The sequence below is a fragment of the Nerophis ophidion genome, linkage group LG01, assembly GCF_033978795.1.
Source record: "Nerophis ophidion isolate RoL-2023_Sa linkage group LG01, RoL_Noph_v1.0, whole genome shotgun sequence".
Lineage (NCBI taxonomy): Eukaryota > Metazoa > Chordata > Actinopteri > Syngnathiformes > Syngnathidae > Nerophis > Nerophis ophidion.
Window position 1 is genome coordinate 75,728,589 of NC_084611.1, and position 25,527 is coordinate 75,754,115.

The 25,527-nt window shown below is 39.0% G+C and overlaps 2 protein-coding genes across 7 annotated transcripts in view; one reads left to right on the forward strand and one right to left on the reverse strand.

The window, feature by feature from the left end:
• Positions 1 to 380: 380 nt before the first annotated feature.
• Positions 381 to 25,527, forward strand: part of LOC133559610 (zinc finger protein Gfi-1b-like) — a 25,500-nt gene continuing 353 nt past the window's right edge. Inside the window, exons 1-9 of one of the 6 annotated variants that reach the window (XR_009808207.1) lie at positions 381 to 567; positions 2,449 to 2,558; positions 4,347 to 4,546; positions 4,615 to 4,846; positions 4,923 to 5,024; positions 9,458 to 9,618; positions 13,023 to 13,198; positions 18,185 to 18,259; positions 18,936 to 19,026. Coding sequence is in view for 4 of the 6 variants with exons in the window: in XM_061911525.1 (XP_061767509.1) it covers positions 4,351 to 4,546; positions 4,615 to 4,846; positions 4,923 to 5,024; positions 9,458 to 9,618; positions 13,023 to 13,192 (861 nt within the window). In the remaining 2 variants the exon portion in view is untranslated. Of the gene's footprint in view, positions 568 to 2,448; positions 2,559 to 4,346; positions 4,547 to 4,614; positions 4,847 to 4,922; positions 5,025 to 9,452; positions 9,619 to 13,022; positions 13,199 to 18,184; positions 18,260 to 18,935; positions 19,027 to 24,847 lie in introns of those variants that run through there. The other 5 variants (XR_009808206.1, XM_061911525.1, XM_061911543.1 and 2 more) reach the window with 5 other exon arrangements.
• LOC133559631 (lysozyme g-like) lies at positions 20,959 to 23,844 on the reverse strand. Its single transcript, XM_061911569.1, has 6 exons — positions 23,709 to 23,844; positions 22,723 to 22,783; positions 22,556 to 22,633; positions 22,260 to 22,456; positions 21,232 to 21,370; positions 20,959 to 21,159 (listed from the first exon to the last, which is right to left on the reverse strand). Exons 2-6 carry the CDS (start codon positions 22,724 to 22,726, stop codon positions 21,023 to 21,025), a joined length of 555 nt encoding a protein of 184 aa, XP_061767553.1. The 5' UTR covers positions 22,727 to 22,783; positions 23,709 to 23,844; the 3' UTR covers positions 20,959 to 21,022.

Sequence of the window (25,527 nt, forward strand, 5' to 3'; positions counted from 1 at the left end):
TGGATTTTCAAAGTTGACCAACGTCCCGACTTGGTGCCACAACTTTCTACTATACAGGTGAGATGAACGATTGTAGCTTGTTTATTAATATGCAGGTCACAGCATATAAATTGAGCGCTGTTGGAGGTTTTTGGATGTTTTTAGAAGGCTTTGTAGGCTGAATAGATGAACCCTGATTACCGGCATTATTAGCCACCTCGTATTAAAGGTTTTTCACTATTTAGAATGCACATCGAAGGGAAAGATGTGTGTTCTTGTCTCCCAGAGGGATTGTGGATGATTGGCCAAATTCCCTTCAAAGAAAAATTCATTACACTGTAATGTAACTCCGGCATGATACTGTCTGTCTACACAGTGGTTTTGAAGTCTGAACCTGAACAGATTTCTGCTCTGACAAGAATCTGCACGGTTTTGGTTAGTGTAAGGAAGCAGTGTGGTTGTTGGCTGACAGATGAAAACACTTCCTTCTCTAAAAGCCTTCAACAATCCTCCTCCTCATGACCGACAACCTCGTTCATCTTCATGCAGCGGTATGAGCGTGCTTTGCCTGTAACCCACTGTACATCGGTGAGTTTTATACACAGCATATTTACCTATGTCCGGAGTAGTATAGTTCAAAACAGTAATGATGATTATATTTTTGAAATAATATATCATGCTTTTTTTAAGACTTTGGTATTTTGTGTTGTGATATCGGCTCTCTTAATGGTCTTCAATATTGTGGTTATTGATTGGAACAAACAAAAAGTTATTGGACAATATTTATTTCATTTGCTATTATTAACAATAATAAAATTTAAAATAGTATTCTAAAAAAATATTTGTACACATTTTTGTCTGTTTTTACAAACAAAACAACAAAAAGGTTGTTTTTCTTTAGACTTTTTCAACTTTAGACCGATTGTAGATCAGGGGTCTCCAACAAGTTGCTCGTGAGCTACAAGTAGCTCGCCACCCAGTTTTGAGTGGCTCACCAAAGTCATTTTATAACCGTCCAATCCCGACATTGTGCCCTTAATGACTAATTACCACATTATAGCATAAAGAAATGGGACTTAAATAAATAAATAAATAAATGGGTTGTACTTGTATAGCGCTTTTCTACCTTCAAGGTACTCAAAGCGCTTTGACACTACTTCCACATTTACCCATTCACACACACATTCACACACTGATGGAGGGAGCTGCCATGCAAGGCGCCAACCAGCACCCATCAGGAGCAAGGGTGAAGTGTCTTGCTCAGGACACAACGGACGTGACGAGGTTGGTTCTAGGTGGGATTTGAACCAGTGACCCTCGGGTTGCGCACGGCCACTCTCCCACTGCGCCACGCCGTCCCCATATATGACTTGTCAGTCGTATAAAAATCAAACACAAAAAAATGCACACCTTGCCCTTCTTTTTGTCAAAAGTAGTGTTTTTTTCATTCGTGATGCAGTTTTGAATTTGGATTATCCATGATTAATCAGAGGTTATTACACACTTGCGTAATTAAAATTGACTTAAAAAAGGATCCCTATATTTGGACGCAAATGCAATTTTGTCAGAATGTAATACAGGAATATTTTTAAATTATTTTACTTGAATGCACATCATGATTTATTTGCTCGTAATCTGGTAATCGTTTAATCTAACGTCCTTTCAAGGTTTAGTTTGGAGTGAAATTTCCCAGTGAGCAGACCAGTCGCTTCTCCTCAATCATTTTTGTACTGACCTATGCACTGATCTGATCACTGACGGTATAACAACCCGCTCTACTTTTCAGTTAATCATCCACGGTTGAGGTAAAGGAGCATGGATAGGCTAAAAATTAATTGCCTGCATAATCTGCGTATATCCATTATTCAAGCTTTTTTTAAAATTAATACTCACACTAGTCAACTTATTTTTAACAGCCGTAATATAAATGATAAACTTTATTCATCGCATAGGGAAAATAAATGATTGTTGAATTTATACACTGCAAATTTTTTGCCACTTGCCAAGATTTAACATTTTATTTTTTCGAAATTTCTTAGTTTTAATTTATTTAATACAAGCATTGCATTTTTGTATTTATATTTTCAATATATAAAAATAACTAAATATATAAAAATATAAAGTGAGGAAAATAAATATTCAAATAGGTATTTTGATTTTTCCCCATGTAGAAATTATTGTTTGAAGATTCTGCAACATCTTGAGGATGCTTATTTTAAGAATTGGAATTTGAATAGAGTTGAATAAAATACTTATTTCTGTCTAAAAGTCATGTTAGTTATGTATTATCATTAGGATGTCTTAATAAGTAAAATAATCTGTCCATGCAGCTGGTTAATTCCACTAGATTTTAGTATTTTTTCCTAAAATCTAGTCTTTTTTATCTAAACTCTTTTTGTGCAGTGTTGTCAGTACATTTTCATGTATTTGCAGTATTTTTAATGTATTTGTTTCTATTTTTTTCTTCAGGACAGTGCACACTAATGAAAAATCATCTGTACAGACTGTAGATGAGCCAGATTAAAGCATAGTTTCCATCTGTAGTCCTCCAATCTAGTGTGGGTGGCGCTGGAAGCAAGGTGGGTGAATTGTCCACGACAGTGACTAGAATGGCAGAAGACGGATTAACTTTGATAATTTTTATTGTTCAGTTGACTCACTCATATTTTCATTATCAAAGACAAAAAAAACTATTGTCAGTCATCAATAATAAATGTTTATCTTTTTTGCTACGCCTAGTTAAGTATTAATCTGATAAAAAATTTTTAAAAAAATCACAGCAGAGCAGTGTTAATGCACAGAAATTAAGAAACCCTAAACCACTGTTCTCATATTGTAACTGTCTATTCCAGGGGTGTCAAACGTACGGCCCGAGGGCCAGATCAGGCCCGCAAATAGGTTTTATCCGGCCCGCGGGATCAGTTTGCTAAGTATAAAAGTTAACCTGAAATTTTAGAATGAAAGAAACAGCTGTTCTAAATGTGCCTACTGAATGTAGCAAAAGCAATGTTTTGTATATTTGTAGTTGATGCTACATATGTACAAAATAAACTACATGTTAGTACATCGGTCGAGGAAAATGATCAAACTACATAAAAAACATCTTGTAATTTGATTTTGATGTATTTTTTTTTAATCTATATATATTGAAAATGAACGCCAATGAGTTGACTGATGAACAGTTTTTATTCAGAATTTATTCGGAAAAAATAAGTGACGACAGATAAATTATTAACCGTAACACGTAGGTGTAAAAAAAAACCTAACAACATTAGGATTTTCACATTTGTGCTTGTTCTATTATTTAAACAAAGAAAAAATTCTGAAGTTGTCTTTATTTTTGAGTTATCGTGCCGTGATTTTACCAGTCCGACCCACTTGGGAGTAGACCCCCCCCCCCCCTGGTCTATTCAATTCACATTCATATTTGTCCCTACTTACACTAATACAGTGGTTCTCAAATTGGGGTACACGTACCCCTGGGGGTACTTGAAGATATGCCAAGGGGTACGTGAGATTTTTTTAATTTATTTTTTTTAAATAGCAACAATTCAAACATCATTTATAAATATATTTATTGAATAATACTTAAATAAAATATGAATGTAAGTTCTTAAACTGTGAAAAGAAATGCAACAATGCAATATTCAGTGTTGACAGCTAGATTTTTTGTGGACATGTTCCATAAATATTGATGTTAAAGATTCCTTTTTTTGTGAAGAAATGTTTAGAATTAAGTTAATGAATCCAGATGGATCTCTACTACAATCCCCAAAGAGGGCACTTTAAGTTGATGGTTACTTCTATGTGTAGAAATCTTTATTTATAATTGAATCACTTGCTTATTTTTCAACAAGTTTTTTATTATTTGTATATATTTTTTTCCAAATAGTTCAAGAAACTCCACTACAAATGAGCAATATTTTGCACTGTTACACAATTTAATAAATCCGAAACTGATGACATATGCTGTATTTTACTTCTTTATCTCTTTTTTTTCAACCAAAAATGATGTTTAGGGGGTACTTGAATCAAAAAAATGTTCACAGGGGATACATCACTGAAAAAAGATTGAGAACCCCTACACTAATACACAAGCTCCATTTAAAAATGTATTTATGCTGCCATCTTATGGACGACTTAAGCACTGCGTGTGACTTGTATGTTTATTGTTTTTAGACTGGAATTAGGTTAGCATTCTCATAGGAGCTGCCAGAAACAAATCTAACAAAGGAAAACCACGCCAGTTTTAATGATGACATGTGAGATTAAGATCAGAACATTGTTGATTGGCGTAACTGGAATAAATGTCTGTGTCCGTTCCTGGAGTAGAATGTTAATCAGATATGCTTTTCTTTTCCCTCCAGGGTGATGCCTCGGTCATTTTTAGTAAAGCGAGGAGGTTTAGAGCCCCTTCAGTCAGAACTGAGTCCTGTAATGAATGCAGCAGAAAAAGAGAAGGGGCCCTGGTACACATCCCAGGGGGACGCCACTGCACCCATGCAGGATATTGACACAGTCATCCTTGAATCACTGCAGAACTTTCCTGATAACAAGTCCTCTGAAGGTTAACATTTCACATAACATATATGGATATGATATCTGACTTTGAAACGGTCCGGACTTTCCTCCTAGAGCCCACTTCTGCTGATCCCTGCTGTCCAGACCACAAAGATACTTCCAAAGAAGACCCTCAAGCCGCTGTTTGCTCCAGACCTCAAGTGAGTTCAGAAAGGCAAATTGAAGTTTTACATCCATACTTCCAGGACCAGAAGTTCCATGACAATTCAAAGAAAATTTCTCCCAGAAAAGAGTGTCCACTCTGTGGCAAAGTAGGTCATCGAGCCTTCAAAATGCGAGCACGCTTGTACGGTATATTGAATACCTTATTTGGAACACATTTTTTAAAAAAAGAAGCATTTTTTGTATTCTTAATTTTGCAGATATTTACTACGCATGTGTCCGGTTTCAAGAGACACATGTACAAGTGCCATGGAACCAGGACGTCAGCACGCATCCTGTCGTACACAACAGACAGGGGAAAGGTAAGCATTGATTGCTTGCTTCGGTAGGATTTTACAATAATGATTCCTCGTATGAATTTTTCCCAGATGTTTATTTTTATTATTGTTATTGTTATTATTTATATTACAGTACATTTAATAATATATACATCTATTTAAGTAAAGATAAATAATACATTTAATGAATGATTTTAATCACAACATATCTTTATTTTTATTGTATATATATTTTTTTAATTTATATATTTGTATAGTGTGTGTATGTACCGTATTTTTCGGATTATAAGTCGTTCCGGAGTATATGTCGCACCGGCAGAAAAGGCATAATAAAGAATGAAAAAAACATACATAAGTCGCACTGGAGTATAAGTCGCATTTTGGGGGGAACTTTGTTTGATAAAATCCAACAGTTCAAGTACCTAGGAGTCTTGTTCACGAGTGAGGGAAGAGTGGATCGTGAGATCGACAGGCGGATCGGTGCGGCGTCTTCAGTAATGCGGACGTTGTGCCGATCCGTTGTGGTGAAGAAGGAGCTGAGCCGGAAGGCAAAGCTCTCAATTTACCGGTCGATCTACGTTCCCATCCTCACCTATGGTCATGAGCTTTGGGTCATGACCGAAAGGATAAGATCACGGGTACAAGCGGCCGAAATGAGTTTCCTCCGCCGTGTGGCGGGGCTCTCCCTTAGAGATAGGTTGAGAAGCTCTGCCATCCGGGAGGAACTCAAAGTAAAGCCGCTGCTCCTTCACATCGAGAGGAGCCAGATGAGGTGGTTCGGGCATCTGGTCAGGATGCCACCCGAACGCCTCCCTAGGGAGGTGTGTAGGGCACGTCCAACCGGTAGGAGGCCACGGGGAAGACCCAGGACACGTTGGGAAGACTATGTCTCCCGGCTGGTCTGGGAACGCCTCGGGATCCCCCTGGAAGAGCTAGACGAAGTGGCTGGGGAAAGGGAAGTCTGGGTTTCCCTGCTTAGGTTGTTGCCCCCACGACCCAACCTCGGATAAGCGGAAGAAGATGGATGGATGGATGGAAAATCCAACACCAAGAATAGACATTTGAAAGGCAATTTAAAATAAAGAATAGTGAACAACAGGCTGAATAAGTGTACGTTTTGAGAAGGTTACATGGTATGTTAACGTAACATATTATGGTAAGAGCCATTCAAATAACTAAAACATATAGACCATGCTATACGTTTACCCAACAATCTGTCACTCCTAATCGATACCTCGATGTCGCTTCTAAACAACTCTGCCAACTCCAAAGGTATGCGCCGCTTCCTCTTGTCGTTTTCTGCTGCATAATTCACTACGTCCAGCTTGTGATCTCAGGGTTTCCAAAACATTCATTTATTTGTGGTGGCCCGCTACGAAAGAATTACGGCCGCCACAAATATTTTATTTTATTATTTTATTTTTTTGTCTTTTGACTCGCTCGAACGCTCATAAAAGCAATGGGACTCTGTCTGTGAATGGAGCTTGTAGTTACATATTATATAAATATGTAAATATTATATAAATATGTACATAAAGTGTTGTAATTATATTCCAACTCCGAGTTCTTCTTGGTCATCGCCGCCGCCGCTGACACCCCCTACCTACCCCCCGCCGCCCGACCACACCACCACAAATAGATGCCTGACCTGTGGGAAACACTGAATCTGCAGTACATGATCTCCTTTTCGGTGCCATTTTTGTTCAGCCTTGCTCAGTTTTTAAGTTACCGCCAACGATGAAATGATCCATTTTAATAGCTATGGCAGTAGCATATAGCATATAGCAGTTAGCATTCCATGACCCACAATGCACTTCTGCCATGACCCTCCCCCGCCGAATTCTTATTGGTTGACGTGTGTGTAACGATTGCTGACATTTTCTTTGTCTCTTCCGCGAATTAGATAAATAATATTATTTGATTTTTTACGGTAATGTGTTAATAATTTCACACATAAGTCGCTCCGGAGTATATGTCGCACCCCCGGCCAAACTATGAAAAAAACTGCGACTTATAGTCCGAAAATTACGGTATATATGTCTATGCATGTAGACACATATACATAAATATAAATACCATGCATTTTGTTTTATATAAATCCTAACTGTTATAATTCACAAATATAAATCATGATAATTTATGATTATAATAATTATTGTTTTAAGCAGTAGTTTTGATCAATCATTTAATTATTGCACATATTTAATTTGTATTTATATGTTATATAAGTCCTCATGTGTCCAGGGACATATTTCCTTAGTTTATAAACAAAATATTAATAAAAAAATAAAAAAAGATGTTCTGATGTCAAAAAACATCGCCGTGATCATAGAATCGACTAGAAACGCTACTGTACTTGACATCATTACAGTGGATGTTGTTAGGTGTAGATCCACCAATGGTGTTTGTTTACATTTCGACGCCGGTGAGCTACGGTGTGTAGTGAAGCATGTTTAGCTATTTCTAGTCCTGCAGGGAAGATACTTGTAAGGAACTTACTTTATTTGTCGCCATAGAGGCGAGGATTAGTGATTTTGAAGTAGCTAAAACACTGCCGACGGTGGATGGACGTTAGCCGCTAGCTAGTTAGCCATGTCTTAAAGCACCTCTTCCTGAGGGCGTTTCAGTGTTACAACTTCACCTTTACTGTTAGTTTTTAAACCAAAATGCGTCCATTCTCCCTTTTCTGTCTACACACTGTGTCTGCTTGTAAGTACTCCGTGATTGTGCACTGCCGAACATGCTCGTCTGCTCATCAACCAGCAATGACACAACGTGACGACGACAAAGTGCGGGGGGATGGCGAACTGGTACTTTTCAGAGGCGGTATAGTACCGAATATGATTTATTAGTATCGCAGTACTATACTAAGAGTACACCGTATACCGTACAACCCTTGTATGTATGTATATATGTATGTATGTATGTATGTGTGTATGTTTGTATGTATGTCATATGTATGTTGTATGTATCTATGTATGTATATTGTAGGTTGTATGTATGCTATATGTATGTTATATGTATGTATGCTACAGTACATGTATGTATGATATACAGTATGTATGAATGTATGATATATATGTATGTATGTATGAGAGATATGTATGTATGTATGATATATGATTCCATATTGTATGTATGATATACAGAATGTATGATATATATGTATGTATGTATGAGAGATATGTATGTATGTATGTATGTATGATATGTATGTATGTATGTGTGTATGTATGTATGTATGTATGTATGTATGTATGCATGTATGTATGTATGTATGCATGTATGTATGTATCTATATATGTATGTACATATGTATGTATGTATGTATGTATGTATGATGCCATATTTTATGTATGATATACAGTATGTATGTATGTATGTATGAATGTATGATATGTATGTGTGTATGTATGTGTGTATGTATGTATGTATGTATGTATGTATGTATGATATATGATTCCATAGCGCGTCCACCACTGCTGATCACTGCTACCCTCACCCCCCAGGGGGTGGAACAAGGGGATGGGTCAAATGCAGAGTCGTTTCACCACACCGTGTGTGTGTGTGTGTGTGTGTGTGTGTGTGTGTGTGTGTGTGTGTGTGTGTGTGTGTGTGTGTGAGACTCTCAGTGGTACTTTAATTTTTAAGTTTATATATTTATGTGTGTATATATATATATGTATATGTATATGTATGTATATGTATATATATACATATATATATATATATATATATATATATATATATATATATATATATATATGTATATGTGGGACAGTGGCCGAGTTGCCAATTACTGTGCACAACCAGTGTAGTTTATACACAATATGAAATAAATAAATAACTGCTGTCAAAATGAACACTTATGACATGTTTTAGCACGTTACATGATTACACATGAACTATGCAGAGACGAAAAACGTAACTGAGAAATGATACACGGGCAAAGCAAAAAAAACATTAAAAATAAATATTGCACTTTCTCTATAAAGACATGCACCTGGGGATAGGTCGATTGGCAACACTAAATTGTCCCTAGTGTGTGAATGGTGTCTGTCTATCTGTGTTGGCCCTGCGATGAGGTGGTAATTTGTCCACGGTGTAACTGGTCACTGTAACATTACACACAATTTGAACAGTAGCACTGTGTTTGAATACAGGAAATTTAAACGCCGTACTGTAATCAAGTGATTCTTTGGCGTACCACTAGATAGAGCCAGAATACCACTAGAGGTACACGTTCCAGTATTTCCAAAAATGAACGTGAAAGTAAATAAAAAGCACACACCAGACAGTCAGGGTGTGTCCAAGTACCGTTCCTGGTATGTTGACAACCTCAGAGGTTGGTGCCCAGCTAAGTTTTGTCTTGACATGAGATTCCCGCGTGACGCACCCCAGACCTAATAATAGCAGGTAGATTTCATAACAAGTTGCCTTTGTTTCTGTTAGGACAGGCCGTTTGCCTGCACAGAGTGTGGAAAAGCGTTCAAGCGCTCCTCCACCCTTTCCACTCATCTGCTCATCCATTCTGACACCCGGCCGTATGCATGCCAGTACTGCAGCAAACGCTTCCACCAGAAGTCGGACATGAAGAAACACACCTTCATACACACTGGTGGGTCTCTGTTGGCTTTGTGTGTGAACGTCCATTGCTCCTCATAATAACCCAACTGTGCTATTTTCCACACACGCACGCACGCACGCACACACACACACACACACACACACACACACACACACACACACACCTATATACATAAGTCTTTCATACATACATATATATATATATATATATATATATATATATATATATATATTAGGGGTGTGGGATGAAACGATTCGAATACGAATCGCGATTCTCACGTTGTGCGATTCAGAATCGATTCTCATTTTTTTTTAAATCTTATTATTTTTTGTAATCAATCCAACAAAACAATACACACACACACATATATATATATATATATATATATATATATATATATATATATATATATATATATATAAATACGAATCGCGATTCTCACGTTGTGCGATTCAGAATCGATTCTCTTTTTTTTTTTAATCTTATTATTTTTTGTAATCAATCCAACAAAACAATATACACACACACACACACATATATATATATATATATACATATATATATATATATATATATATATGTATATATATATATATATATATATATATATATATGTATATATATGTATATATATATATTTACAAACCCCGTTTCCATATGCGTTGGGAAATTGGATGTAAATATAAACGTAATACAATGATTTCCAAATCCTTTTCCACCCATATTCAGTTGAATCCACTACAAAGACAACATATTTGATGAACAAACTCATAAACTTTTTTTTTTTTTTGCAAATAATAATTAACTTAGAATTTCATGGCTGCGACATGTGCCATAGTAGTTGGGAAAGGGCATGTTCACCACTGTGTTACATCAGCTTTTCTTTTAACAACACTCAATAATTATTTGGGAATTGAGGAAACTAATTGGTGATGCTTTGAAAGTGGAATTCTTTCCCATTCTTGTTTTATGTAGAGCTTCAGTCGTTCAACAGTCCGGGGTCTCCGGTGTCGTATTTTACGCTTCATAATACGCCACACATTTTTGATGGGAGACAGGTTTGGACTGGACGCGGGCCATGAAAGTACCCGCACTCTTTTACCTTGAAACCACGCTGTTGTAACACGTGGCTTGGCATTGTCTTGCTGAAATAAGCAGGGGTTTCCATGATAACGTTGCTTGGATGACAACATATGTTGCTCCAAAAGCTGTATGTACCATTCAGCATTAATGGTGCCTTCACAGATGTGTAAGTTACCCATGCCTTGGGCACTAATACACCCCCATACCATCACAGTTGCTGGCTTTTGCTTTTTTCGCCTATAACAATCCGAATGGTTATTTTCCTCTTTGTTCCGGAGGACACCACGTCCACACTTTCCAAATATAATTTGAAATGTGGACTCGTCAGACCACAGAACACCTTTCCACTTTGCATCAGTCCATCTTAGATGACCTCGGGCCCAGCGAAGCCAGCGGCGTTCCTTGGTGTTGTTGATAAATGGGTTTGGCTTTGCATAGCAGAGTTTTAACTTACACTTACAGATGTAGCGACCAACTGTAGTTACTGACAGTGGTTTTCTGAAGTGTTTCTGAGTCTATGTGGTGATATCCTTTACACACTGATGTCTGTTTTTGATGCAGTACCGCCTGAGGGATCATTGTTCCGTAATATCATCGCTTACGTGCAGTGATTTCTTCAGATTCTCTGAACCTTTTGATGATTTTACGGACCGTAGATGGTAAAATCCCTAAATTCCTTGCAATAGCTCGTTGAGAAATGTTGTTCTAAAACTGTTCGACATTTTGCTTACAAATTGGTGACCCTTGCCCCATCCTTGTTTGTGAATTACGTAGCATTTCATGGAAGCTGCTTTTATACCCAATCATGGCACCCACCTGTTCCCAATTAGCCTGCACACCTGTGGGATGTTCCAAATAAGTGTTTGATAAGCATTCCTCAACGTTATCAGTATTTATTGCCACCTTTCCCAACTTCTTTGTCACGTGTTGCTGGCATCAAATTCTAAAATTAATGATTATTTGCACAAAAAAAAAAGTTTATCAGTTTGAACATCAAATATGTTGTCTTTGTAGCATATTCAACTGAATATGGGTTCAGAATGATTTGCAAATCATTGTATTCCGTTTATGTTTACATCTAACACAATTTCCCAACTCATATGGAAACGGGGTTTGTATTTATATGTATCATTATTCTCCTACTCACCTTTCCAGTAGAGGCCTCTCCCCTCTCACGTCCTGTGCTCCTCTGCCCTGACTCCTACAGGTCAGTAGGGGTTGTGGAGTGATTATTATTATTATGTACTGATGATAGTCATACGTGAATGAGCTCAGCTCCTGTTTTCCTCGATGTGTTAAGTGAGAAACACAGCTGATGCTCCACAAGGAAGTAAACCCAAAGATAGCAAATGGTAAAAAAAGAGTGCACATTTAACTTTATAAATAACCAGGACCTTCATGAAGCATTTCAGGCTTACTAGCTAACTAAGTAGCAGCATTGTTTTAGAGTGGGAATGTAACTTTTGCCTGCAAAACAACAAATGTACGACGTGCACAAAGGTTGTCTATAGTGCGCTAGACAAGGTTTTATTCGTCAAACACAGACCTGGTGTAAAGTGGAGCTAATACATTTTACTACAAGCAGTGATGAATACTTACTTTCTTGAACAAGTTTATTATGTCCATTTTGCATCCGTTCACGTTGTTATTCTGCAGCGCAGTGTGCTTCAAAGCTGCACACCTGCAGGACTGCAAACAAGGTCGCAGAGAAAATCTGGACTGGATTTTGAGTGATGTGGGCATTTTCTACATGAACAAGTGGAATGGATTGGACACTGACACACTGAAAGGGCCTCTCTACCTTAGGCTATGAAGTGAGGGGAAACTGAGTGAATAATGACAGGGTATATGATTATTTATTTAAACTCATATTAGGGCAACTTTGTAAAAAAAAAAAGAAAAGAAAATATAACACCAAATTATTTAGGGGTTGGCCCTGCGATGAGGTGGCGACTTGTCCAGGGTGTACCCTGCCTTCCGCCCGATTGTAGCTGGGATAGGCGCCAGCGCCCCCCCCGCGACCCCAAAAGGGAATAAGCGGTAGAAAATGGATGGATTATTTAGGGGGACTTAATAATATTTTAGGCCTAACAACGCCAATGAGCCCATCCTTCCCTCAGTCATTTAACTTAGTATTTGAAACAAGCTAACTGCTAACCTTTTTAGCTCATTTTGCAGAAGCTAGCATTTCAGTTTGACTTTTGGCATTCACATGCAATTTCTCCTGAAATTACATATTGTCGTGAATATTGTTACTGATAGTATCTCTGATTAACATAATCCATATTAATTTGCTTGGATTTTTGTCATTCTTATCTGTCCCCTTGTCCTGCGTGTTGTTTGTGTGCCAGGTGAGAAACCCCACGTGTGTCACATATGCGGGAAAGGCTTCAGCCAGAGCTCCAACCTCATCACCCACAGCCGCAAGCACAAAGGCGACTGGCCCCACCGCTGCCCTCGCTGCCTGTACAGCTTCCAGGACCGACGGAACTTGTGGCAGCACCAGTGTGCCCACCGCTAACACAAGGTGAGCACCTTGTTTAAGAGACATATATCAGCAGATTTTATTGTAGTTGCTAGCAACCAAAAAGAGCGCAAAACATATTTCAGGCCCACTTAGTTAGCTGCCAAAGAGGGTTGCAGTAACAGAAATAAATAATTTGGTAGCCCTTTGATTTAGTAATGTGCCGACTGATTGGCCACAGATCAGTATCAGATGATTTTCTTCAATTAGTATGATTGCCTTTGCTCATTATTGCCATTTAATGCCATGTAATATAATGGGTTGGAGTCAATAACCAGGCGACATGATGAAGTTACGTCTCTTTACTGAGGGCTTCAGAACAACAGACTCCCTAGTGCATGTTCCTTGACTGCACTTAAATGTAGAATGTATTTACATTCTATTCTATGTACAGTAGATGGCAGTATTGTCCTGTTTAAGAGGGTCACAACATTAAGTCAGGTCTGACTCGATGTTGGGGGGCGTGGCCTCCAGCTAGGCTTGAATTTCGTGAGTCTCCCGGAAAATCCAAGAGGGTTGGCAAGTATGGTTAATAGTGTGTTTCGATACAGTGTGGAACTGCTCTCCTAAACTAATGATAGTAACCTCCATTAAAGAAAGCACTTTTTTTTCTTAGCATCTTAAGTATTATTACCGATACAGTGTGGAGCTGCTCCCCTAAACTAATGATAGTAACCTCCATTAAAGAAAGCACTTTTTTTTCTTAGCATCTTAAGTATTATTAACAGGTATTAGATAGGAAAAAGCTAAACATGGTGCAAACTACGAATGGGCGTTATTGCCTAAAATCTATATATTAGGGGTGTCAAGAAAACTGATTTTCAAATTAATCTTGATTCTTATTTGTAATGACTATTAATCAATTTGAAGTTGGAGGAATGACCTTGAACACGACCTCAACACAAAACAGTATCTCCCGAAGGTCAGAGTAAAGATTCCCAAAGGAACTGAACAAGTACAGCAACTGGTCTGCTACGGCTTGGAGGAAATTGCTAGAGTCCATCAAGCAATTCAACCTGGAAAGTTAAAAAGCTTCTTCCCAGATGTCCAGCTCAAAGAGTTGAAGAGACCAGAAGAAGTGGAAATTCTCATAAGGCATCGCAAGGGAAGACTAGCACCCCAAAGACTAAAAGTCATCGGTGACCTTGTTTTGAGGGAAAGCCCACTTGGAAAGACAGTTGGCGGAGCACACCCTGACTTGCTCAAAGAAGTGGAAGTTGCAGTATATGAGTCAAGAACCCACTTCGCTCGCTCCATGAGAACTGCTGCGGTCCGATATCAAGAAATCACACTTTCAGCAACTGAGGAATGTGGCCCACAAAAATACACTTGCCAGTAACCGTGAGTTCCTTGAGTGGTGGCACTGGGACAGCATTGGAGCGGCATGTGATCCAAGATGTGGAGGATGTCAATGTGGAAACTGTCCTCCAGGAGGAAAGGACATGACCCTGGCAGAGGAGAGGGAGTTTGAGATAATTAAAAGATGCCTCACCTACAAGGAAGAGGATGCTCACACCCCAACTCCCCACGGGAATGCCAAGTATCCTTGGACTCAAGATCCAGCCTCTCTTCCCAACAATAAAAGAGAAGTCCAAGCTTGCTTCTTAAGGATGGAAAAGCAACTGAGCAAAGAGCCAGGCTGGAAAGTCGCATATGCAACCCAGTTCCATGAAATGGTTTAAAGACACGCAGCCATGAAGCTCACCAGTGAAGCTCACCAGTGAAGTCATGGAGAAGTGGAAAGGACCACTTTGGTATGTCAGCCACTTGGTGGCATCAAACTCTCATTCAGTGACTACACCAGTTCGTATTGTCTGTAACAGAAGCCAGAAATACAAAAGCGTGAGCATGAATGATCAGAGTCAACATCGGCGACAAACCTGCTGGCTGCATTGCTCAGTTGGCTATGAGGGAAACGGCAAGCCTGCCCAACTTTACTCATCTGCAGGATGAACGCAGAGTCATTAAAGAGAACAGTTATGTGGATGACCTCTTGACCTCCCACTATGACCTGAACAGACTTGATCAAATCACAGCAGGAGTTGAAGATGTCTTGAAAGGTGAAGGTTTCATCCGCAAACCATGGGTGGTCCGGTCAGGGCAAAGTGGGAGGAAAGTAACTGAAACAAAGGTTTTAATTCTTCCGAACCAAATGAGGGAAGGAGAGAACAAATCCCTGGGCTTAGGCTACCAAGTGGACAAAGACAAGCTGTACATGCTGACAGCAGTTAACTTTTTCAAGAGAAAGAAAAATATGCAAATAGACAACGATCTTCTTGAAGAGGAGGTGAGAACTGAAACACCTAATCCACTGACTAAGAGGGCCAAGTTGCTGCACTGTATGACCCAATTAGCCTAGTTGCACCGGTCAAGCAGAAGGGAGCAATTCTTGTCCGCAAAGCATTCCAAGAAGTAGGGGGGTGGCAAGCGGACCCAAGAAACCTGGGACCAACCTCTCTCAGAAATCTCAGAGAAGAAGCCGTACAGCTTTTTGAAGAATATGCTCAGCTTGGACAAGTTGCATTTCACATGAGCCTCACACCACCTAACTGGAAAGAAAAACCTTATGCCATCACATTTCCTAATGGAAGTGACAAGATTTATGGAGCTGTGATGTACATAAGATGGGAGACAAGTCAAGGAACTGAAGTCCGATTTGTGGTAGCAAAAGCCAAGCTGATGACCCTGGATCAAAAGGGAGGTGCTGTAAAAGCAGAAATCTATGGTGCAGTCTTTGCAGCCATGATCAAGAAGTACGTGGTGAAACATGCCCACATGAAGATCGAGAGATGGTTCCATTTCCTGGACAGACAAACAGTCTTTGGAGCCATCCAACGAGAAAATTACGGATACCAAACCTTCATCGCCAACAGAGTGGGTGAAATCCAGAAGTCCGGACCAGTGCAAGACTGGTGGTGGATCCGTGGAGGTCTGAATATAGCAGACATCATAACAAGAGGAGGCACTCCCAAAGACTTGAATGAGGAATCCACAGGGCAAAATGGACCAGAGTTCCTGAAGTGGCCAGTGGAGGAGTGGCCTATTCAATCAGCTGGAGAAGTTTCAGCCCAGGCCAGGGAGAGTGTAAACAAGCTCCAAAGAAAGTCATTCTCAGCTGCACTCACCCTAAGCTAAGATGAGTCAGCAGGAAGAAGACCCATTTGCCACTCAGGAAAACAAATGTCCCTCTCAAGAGGCAAAACCCACTCTGCCAAGAAGGAAGTCGACTGGCTGGGTTAAACATCTTGTGGACAAAAGAAGATTAAGTTGCTTGAGTTATTGTCTTGACACTTTGGGCTGCCAAGCAGTGGCTGAAGAGGAAGTCAAACCCAAAACAGCCAAGGTGGGAGGCGACAACACCCAAGCAGGCAGGGTTGACTGGCAAAGAGCTCAAAGGTGCACGTGAAGACCTCTTCCCAGCAGCTCAAGATGGTGTAACCTATACAAACACAACTCTCAGCAGATTGGCAGTATACAAAGATGTGAACCCTGGACTCTACGTTTGTGGAGGGAGAATCCAAATGTTCAACGAAGATGAAACTGCTGTGCCAGTTTTACCATTAGAAGCATGAGTGTCTACATTGGTAGCACAGAAATCCCATGAAACTAACCACGAGGGGGTAGCAGGAACCCTTCTCCGGATGAGGAAGACAGCTTGGGTGATAAAAGGTCGAAGAATTCCCAAGAAGATAGTTGACAGCGGCATAATTCGCAGGAAAAATAGAGCAAAGCATTGTCAACAAATCATGGCAGACTTACCTCCATAGCAAACAGGCCCAGCTTCACCATTCGAATTCACCACAATGGACCTATTCGGCCTATATGAAGTGAAAAATGAAATCAAGAAAAGAACCACAATAAAAATGTGGGGAATTGTCTTCTGTTGCATGGCCTCCCCTGCCAAACACACTGACCTGGTGAGTGACCAGTCACCTGAAGGCTTTCTGCTGGCCTATCAAAGGTTCACTTCACTCAGAGGACACCCCAGGAAGCTCTTGCCAGACCCTGTCACTAATTTTGTGGGAGCCAAACCTGCTCTGGAAAAGCTATACGACTCTTGATCAACTGGACAAGTCTCAAGTTGAAGACAATAGCTGCCGAGCATGGAACAGAATGGTCTTGAAAGATTCACCTCGCAGACTCTCCCCACAGAAATGGTGTATAGAGGTGGCTGTCAAAGTGGTCAAGCGGGCCTTGAGCAATGTTCGCGGGGACGGCGTCTTCACCTGGGGTCAATTCCAAACTTTCCTCTTCCATGTCAGCCAACCTTACTAAAGAGAGAACCATTTATGCAAGAACTCAAATCAGGGAAGACTGTGTGAAGTATGTCACACCGAATTTTCTGCTCCAAGGTTGTGCCAACCCTAAGTGAGACCCTGGAGATTTCCAGTTTGATGGCTATTCATACAAAACACACCAAACTATTCAAGCTGAAGTCATCAAATTGTGGAAGAAATGGAGTCAACTGGCAGGACCTAATCTCTTTACAAGGAACAAATGACACATCAAAGAGCGAAATATTGCTGTTGGAGATGCGGTCTGGTTGGCTGACCAAAATGCCCTGAGAGGATAGTACAAGCAGAGGAGTCAGCGTCAACACTGACAACAAAGGCATTGTAAGAGATGTGCTTATGAGGACCTTTCCCAGCAGGAAGGAAACTGACCAGGAGAAACCAACAGCAAGAACCAAGAAGCTCAAACACAAAATCCCAGTCACTACCCTTCTGAAAGATGTCAGGCGCCTTGTCATTCTTATTCCCACTGAAGAACAAATGAGGGAAGGACCTGTGTGACCTCATTGGGTATAGAAACCATGAGGCCAGGTGGGAGGTGTGGAGTTAAAAACTCAAAAGTGTCTAATCCATGCCCTACATGGTCAAAATCATTGAAAACTACAATTCCCAGAATGCCAATGTAAAATGGCCGCCAAATTACTCATTGAAGGCACCTGAAAAGGAAGGAGGTTCAGTCAGACTCATTCACCAACAGGCTACATGCAAGGAAAAACAGCAAGCAGCCACAACCGCAAGATCCACTCTACAAGTTTCTCCAAAGACACCAATGGTCGGTGAATATGCTTCATTTGATGACGATTGAAATGCTTTGGTTGATATGCTTAACTTGTACTTGCAGGCTTGTTAATTTGCTTACTGAACTATCTTTATTTGTTTCTTTAAACTGCTGAGTTCAAGTTGAATTACTGCATTACACTTTGAGCATTGATTGCACACTGTGTTTGACCAGTTTAAAGCTCACGTAAAAGTTTAAAGCTGAAGTTAAATGTTAAATGGTTTAAGCTTAAATTAAAATGTTAAATGGTTTAAGCTAAAATGTTTTAAGTCAAAGCTTATGGTTTAATATTTAAAGTTAAAACAATATGTATAAAGTTAAGAACATTATTCAGAGGTTCACCCATCCATTTCCTACCGCTTGTCCCGTTCGGGGTCGCGGGGGTTGCTGGAGCCTATCTGAGCTGCTTCGGGCGGAAGGCGGTTTACACCCTGGACAAGTCACAAGGCCAACACAGATAGACGGACAACATTCACACTCACATTCACACACTAGGGCCAATTTAGTGTTGCCAATCAACCAAGGTTGAATTCATGTCTAACTCTTGCTAAAAGTTAAAACATTATGTAGAAGGTTTAAAATATTATTCAGAGGTTTAAAAACATTTGTAAAACGTTGTTGGAAAATACCTTTGTAATTAGATTAACATCTCTGTTTCTGTGGTTTAAAGGTTTACAACGTGCTGATGATTAATTGAAGATCAACTGAAATGAAACCAACAATGCTTCAAGTTGGAAAATAAAAAGTTGATCAATTGGAAATCATGAGTTGTTCGTGGGTCCTTTGGAGTAGAAAAGTAGAACTTAACAACGTGGCCTACCACTTGGTGGCTGACTTGTGTCGTTCTCAAACTCTTCACTTTTCTTATAATAAAGTTGACTTTGTAATATTTAGGAGCAAGAACATTTTTCGACTGGATTTGCTGCACAGGTGGCATCCTATGACAGTTCCACACTGGAAATCACTACATTAGTGATTGTCTTATTTTCTGTCATGTTTTGGTGATCACAATATATTGGTGTTGAGCTATGTCGTCTCCATGCCAACGGAGCCGCTGCTTACTTCCCTGTTTTACCTGTAAAGTGTAGCTCATCAATCACACATCTCTTCATCGATGAACCTTTGGCAACAGCGGGAATAAAAGATGCATACAGTATATATGTATATAGACCAACTAAAGTGCCTTGGTGGATGTTGGTGCTAAATAGATTGTGTGTGTGTGTGTGTGTGTGTATATATATATATATATATATATATATATATATACATATACAAACCCCGTTTTCATATGAGTTGGGAAATTGTGTTAGATGTAAATATAAACGGAATACAATGATTTGCAAATCCTTTTCAACCCATATTCAGTCGAATGCACTACAAGGAAGAGATATTTGATGTTCAAGCTCAGACTTAATTTTTTTTTTGCAAATAATTAACTTAGAATTTCATGGCAACACTCAATAAACGTTTGGGAACTGAAGAAACTAATTGTTGAAGCTTTGAAAGTGGAAGTCTTTCCCATTCTTGTTTTATGTAGAGCTTCAGTCGTTCAACAGTCCGGGGTCTCCGCTGTCGTATTTTACGCTTCATAATGCACCACACATTTTCGATGGGAGACAGGTCTGGACAGCAGGCGGGCCACGAAAGTACCCGCACCCCGATAAATGGCTTTCGCTTTGCATAGTAGAGCTTTAACTTGCACTTACAGATGTATCGACAAACTATATTTAGTGAGAGTGGTTTTCTGATGTGTTCCTGAGCCCATGTGGTGATATCCTTTTAGAGATTTATGTCCGTTTTTGATACAGTGCCGTCTGAGGGATCAAAGGTCACAGTCATTCAATGTTGGTTTCCGGCCATGCCGTTTACGTGTTGTTAATTCTCCAGATTCTCTGAAAGTTTTGATGATATTATGGACCGTAGATGTTGAAATCCCAAAATTTCTTGCAATTGGACTTTGAAAAACGTTCTTAAACTGTTTGACTATTTGCTCACGCAGTTGTGGACAAAGGGGTGTACCTCGCCCCATCCATTCTTGTGAAAGACTGAGCATTTTTTGGGAAGCTGTTTTTATACCCAATCATGGCACCCACCTGTTTCCAATTAGCCTGCACACCTGTGGGATGTTCCAAATAAGTGTTTGATGAGCATTTCTCAACTTTATCAGTATTTATTGCCACTTTTCCCAACTTCTTTGTCACGTGTTGCTGGCATCAAATTCTAAAGTTGATGATTATTTGCAAACAAAACAATGTTTATCAGTTTGAACATCAAATATGTTGTCTTTGTAGCATATTCAACTGAATATGGGTTGAAAATTATTTGCAAATCATTGTATTCTGTTTATATTTACATCCAACACAATTTCCCAACTCATATGGAAACGGGGTTTGTATATATGTGTGTATATGTCTGTCTATATATATATGTGTGTGTGTGTGTGTGTGTGTGTGTGTGTGTGTGTGTGTGTGTGTGTATATATATATATACATATATATATGTATGTATGTAAAATGTGTGTATACATGTGTATATAATATGTGTGTGTGTGTGTGTGTGTGTGTGTGTGTGTGTGTGTGTATATATATATATATATATATATATATATATATATATATATATATATATATATATATATATATATATATATATATTGTATGTAAGGAGCAGGGATGTACAGTACACAGTGCTGGTTTTATTTTGCATCATGTTTATTGAGTGTTGACGAGAGCTTTCTTCATTGCATTGTTTTCACACCTAAAAGTCTCCATCGGTGTTGTACCACTGAGATCTGGCAACAACATCACTGGAATAGTCGTGACCAGTAGTGCCACGATCCATTCCAGCCAAAGTTTGCACATTTCTGGCCCCGAAGTTGTAGGCGGCTATCCCACCTGCGAGGGGTTAAATACGGATGAGGTAAAAGTTGCATTGTTGATGTTGGTACTGCAATTTGATGAACAAACCTTTGAGTTGCTGCTCTGCAGTCCAGTCAGGAAACGTGTTTCTGATTTCTACTATAAATCCAATCAAGATACCTGTGCCCTGAGACAGATGTTCCTTACTGTCCCATCCACCTTGAGGTGTGTGATGCCGTTGATCAACCTAGAAAGGTTAGAAAGTCATGAGAAAAAGACCAACACCTTACTAATTCTAACTAAATTCTGACCAATGAGTTAATTTCTTTGTCCGTTTTTGGTTGCTGTTTATTTATTCAAATACAGACATTATCAGGCCTTTGATGGAGTCATGTTCTGTTCATTGATTGGTTGACAGAGAATTGGTAATACTGTGTTATACAGTGAAACCTCCATTTACAAACTTGCTGTTGTAAGAAACCTTCAATCCACGAACCACAGGCCAAATAAAAATGTGCTTTATTGTACAAACCTTGTCTCAGTATATGAACGTTTCATCCGCGCATTGTATGCACACAAGCACATCCATAGTGGGCGGGCTGATCGATCTCCGGTGCTCATTCAGTCAGCAGAGCACTGTGCTGATGTTTGCTACTGTGCTATTTTGTGTGTTTTTATAACAATAATCTCGTCTTGCGAGCTTAATACTAGTCCAAAGAAAGCAATAGACAAACAATGTGTGGTTTAAAGCATTCAGCATTCATTTTTGACACTGCAAGTTCGATAATATAGCAAAGAACACGCAACCCAGGCAAAACATAAATTCCGAAGATCATTCGAGTCAGAACCAATTCTCAAATCAGTGTCGCAATACATTATTGCATATCTCGACCTGTTTATATATATTTTTTTTTAAAGCCATAGTCTTTTCTGATCGTTGACAATGGGCAAAATTTAAGGAATCAGATTTGATAATGAACATCTTTCATTAAAACCAACTCAGTGATTACAGTCAAACATGGTTGTAGCATCATGGTCTGAGGCTGCGGTTCTTAAAAGGTTTTTAATCCCCAAGTCCTTACATAATGAACCACACCACTACCTCATTCTATCAAAAACAATATATTCATACCAACCTGCATGAGACCCCAGCCGTTGCCACCGTCTCCCCAGCCATTGTTCAGTGCGTTCCCAGCCCTGGATTCTCTAGAGATGATGCCAGCAATGAGAGCAGGAGCAATTCCCTTTTCATTTCCCACTTGTGTAATGATGGACTTGTACTGGTTCATTCTGTACAGATCTGTTTGTGCCATGGCTTGAGACGCCTCCACACCTTTTTAAAGAGACACAACACAGAAGCATGTGGGTGCAGTGATAGCACACAGGTGCATTCACAAAGCACAGGTAGCAAGTGGATGTTATTATTAATTACCTGTGACACTCAACTTGTCCTGCTGAGATGTGTCTGGTCCTGCACCAGTTGTGTCAACTCTCATGATGTCCCCGTAAGCTAAAAAGACAAAAACAATCAACTGTCTTCATTAGACTATTTGTCACTAAAATGGATGCATCCTTCACCGTTAAAAAAGCAGCTCTTACACATTGTCCTTTGTAGTCTTGTACGAGACTCTGTCCACCTTTTAGCAGGAAACAACCGGGTCTGGTTTGTAGTTTAAAACAGTCATGAAAAAAATGTTAAATACAAGAAATCAATGAGAAGTCAATATAATGATTACATTTGCATATCAGTTAAACAGGAGAAAGACTTGCAACATTTTAATTTACCCCCAAATAGTTAGCCTACCCGTTAGCATTAGGCTAAAATAATTATTTGCCCTATTTCAATATATTACATGAAATAGTAGTAATGGTTAAATGCATGTACATATGTGTAAAACGTCTGTAAGAGGTATTGTATTTATCATTTTCAATAAAAACGCTAATTAAATAAGCACCTCTCGATAATATTTTAGTACTGTACAGTAAGTATATTAGTTCAAGCCTAATATGGTTAAATCGTTGTGGCTAGTGCAGCCCTTTGAGACATTTGGGATTAAGGGCTATATAAATAAACGTTGATTGATTGATTAAATGTCAACAAAAACATTTAAATAGACCATTAATAATAGTTTCAGTTAAAAAAAAATATATGTATATCTATATATATATAATTGTACTAATAATTTACAACACACTTATGTATTTCCTGTGATCCTTTTTTTTTTAGTGTGCAAAACTTTCACTCGGTGTGCGATATGGGCGTTAAGAGAATGTTTTTGCTCATTTATATGAATCGTTCAGTGTGAAATTGTGTTGACCACTGAACGAAGAAATAATAAACTAAACTGAATATTTGTATATGTGCAGAGTGGTGTTATTATGTATTATCTTTTATTACTCTTTACTTTTGTTGCTGTATGTGAAATCTGTGCCGCAAACAAAACATTTCTCCATTGTGGGATAAATCAAGTCTATCCTTTCATATCCTATTAGATGGCAACCATGGATGGAATTCGACACAGAGAAATTCTTGTAGATATGAGTGACCAGATCAAGGAGGTATAGATGCTTTCCCATCCACTCACCTGTGTTTGATGGTGTCCTGTTGGTGTTCAGTGTGTCTTCCAGCCAGTCAGCCTTCTGCAGTGTTCCAGCAGCTTCCCTCTGCTTTTATATTGTTTTCCTTCTTCTCTGCCTGTCCATCCAGTTCATCAAGGGGTTTTCCCGGAGCTTTTATTCATCCAGCACTCCCTAGCAATCTTACTTTTACTTTCTTTTTTTTTCTCTGCTCGAATTACAAATATCGCATAAGGCTGAGACACATCAATTTTGGAAAACCACAGTTGGATATTTTTCATACCAAGGGGTACTAGTGCATTGGTTCTCAACCTTTTTTCAGTGATGTACCCCCGTGAACATTTTTTTAATTCAAGTACCCCCTAATCAGGGCAAAGCATTTTTGGTTGAAAAAAAGAGATAAAGAAGTAAAATACAGCACTATGTCATCAGTTTCTGATGTATTGAATTGTATAACAGTGCAAAATATTGCTCATTTGTAGTGGTCTTTCTTGAACTATTTGGAGAAAAAGATATAAAAATAACTAAGAACTTGTTGAAAAATAAGTGATTCAATTATAAATAAAGATTTCTACAAATAGAAGTAATCATCAACTTAAAGTGCCCTCTTTGGGGATTGTAATAGAGATCCATCTGGATTCATGAACTTAATTCTAAACATTTCTTCACAAAAAAATAAATCTTTAACAATATTTATGGAACATGTTCACAAAAAATCTAGCTGTCAACACTGAATAACCCTGTACACTGTTTGTTTGTCTAATCTTGAACAGGTTTGTGCTGAAAACACTTGTTCTTGTGCAATGACAATAAAGACCTATCCTATCCCATCCTATATTTAAGTATTTTTATTCCAACAAAAACAATTCGGATTGTATGATAATACCATATTTTGTTGCATGATTTAGATGTTGCAGTTAAAAAAATTGCATGCTAACTTTTCTTTAGCTAATTTTGCAGAAGTTAGCTTTTCAGTTTGACTCGGACATGACAGAACTCACACGCAATGTTTCCTGAAATTGCATATCCTAGTCATTTTAGTTATTAATATCATGTATGATTACCATGACAATAATACATATTCATCTGCTTGGATTTTCGTCATTCTTGTGTCCTCACGTCCTTTTGTGTTGTGTTTGTGTGCCAGGCGAGAAACCCTACGTGTGTCACATGTGCGGGAAAGCCAGAACTCCAACCTCGTCACCCACAGCCGCAACCTTTGCCTTGGCTGCCTCTACAGCTTCCAGGAGCAACGGGACTAATGGCAGCACCAGTGTTTCCACCCCTAAGTCATGCAGGTGGGCACCTCGTTCAGAGACATACAGTAGCGGACTATATAGCTCCCTTTCAGACAAATAGTGGACTATTTGCTCGACTTTGAACATGTAGCAACCAGAAAGCTGCCAAAAAAGGGTTGCGGTAGCAGAAATCAATCATTTGGTAGCACTTTGATTTAGGGATGTGCCGATAAACTGGCCACAGATCTGTATCGGATGATATTCTCGAAAATGTATGTGATGATTGCCTTTGCTGATTAGTACCTTTTTTATGCAAATCACAAACACAGAACCTTTGGTATCGGTCGATCTCACCCATAGGTGATCGGTATCTAAATCGGCATCATAAAAACCCAGATTAGAACAGCCCTACTTTGAACCCTTTGCAAAAGTCACAAATTTTCCCACCCTTTATAATAGTTTAGCACACCCAGTCTGTTAGTCATCATCCATGCACCAGAAAGTCGTGTGCATTAGTCATCCTCCATACACCAGAAGGTTGCCTGCTGCCTAACAAACAAGAATATATATTTTATTCACACATTTCCGT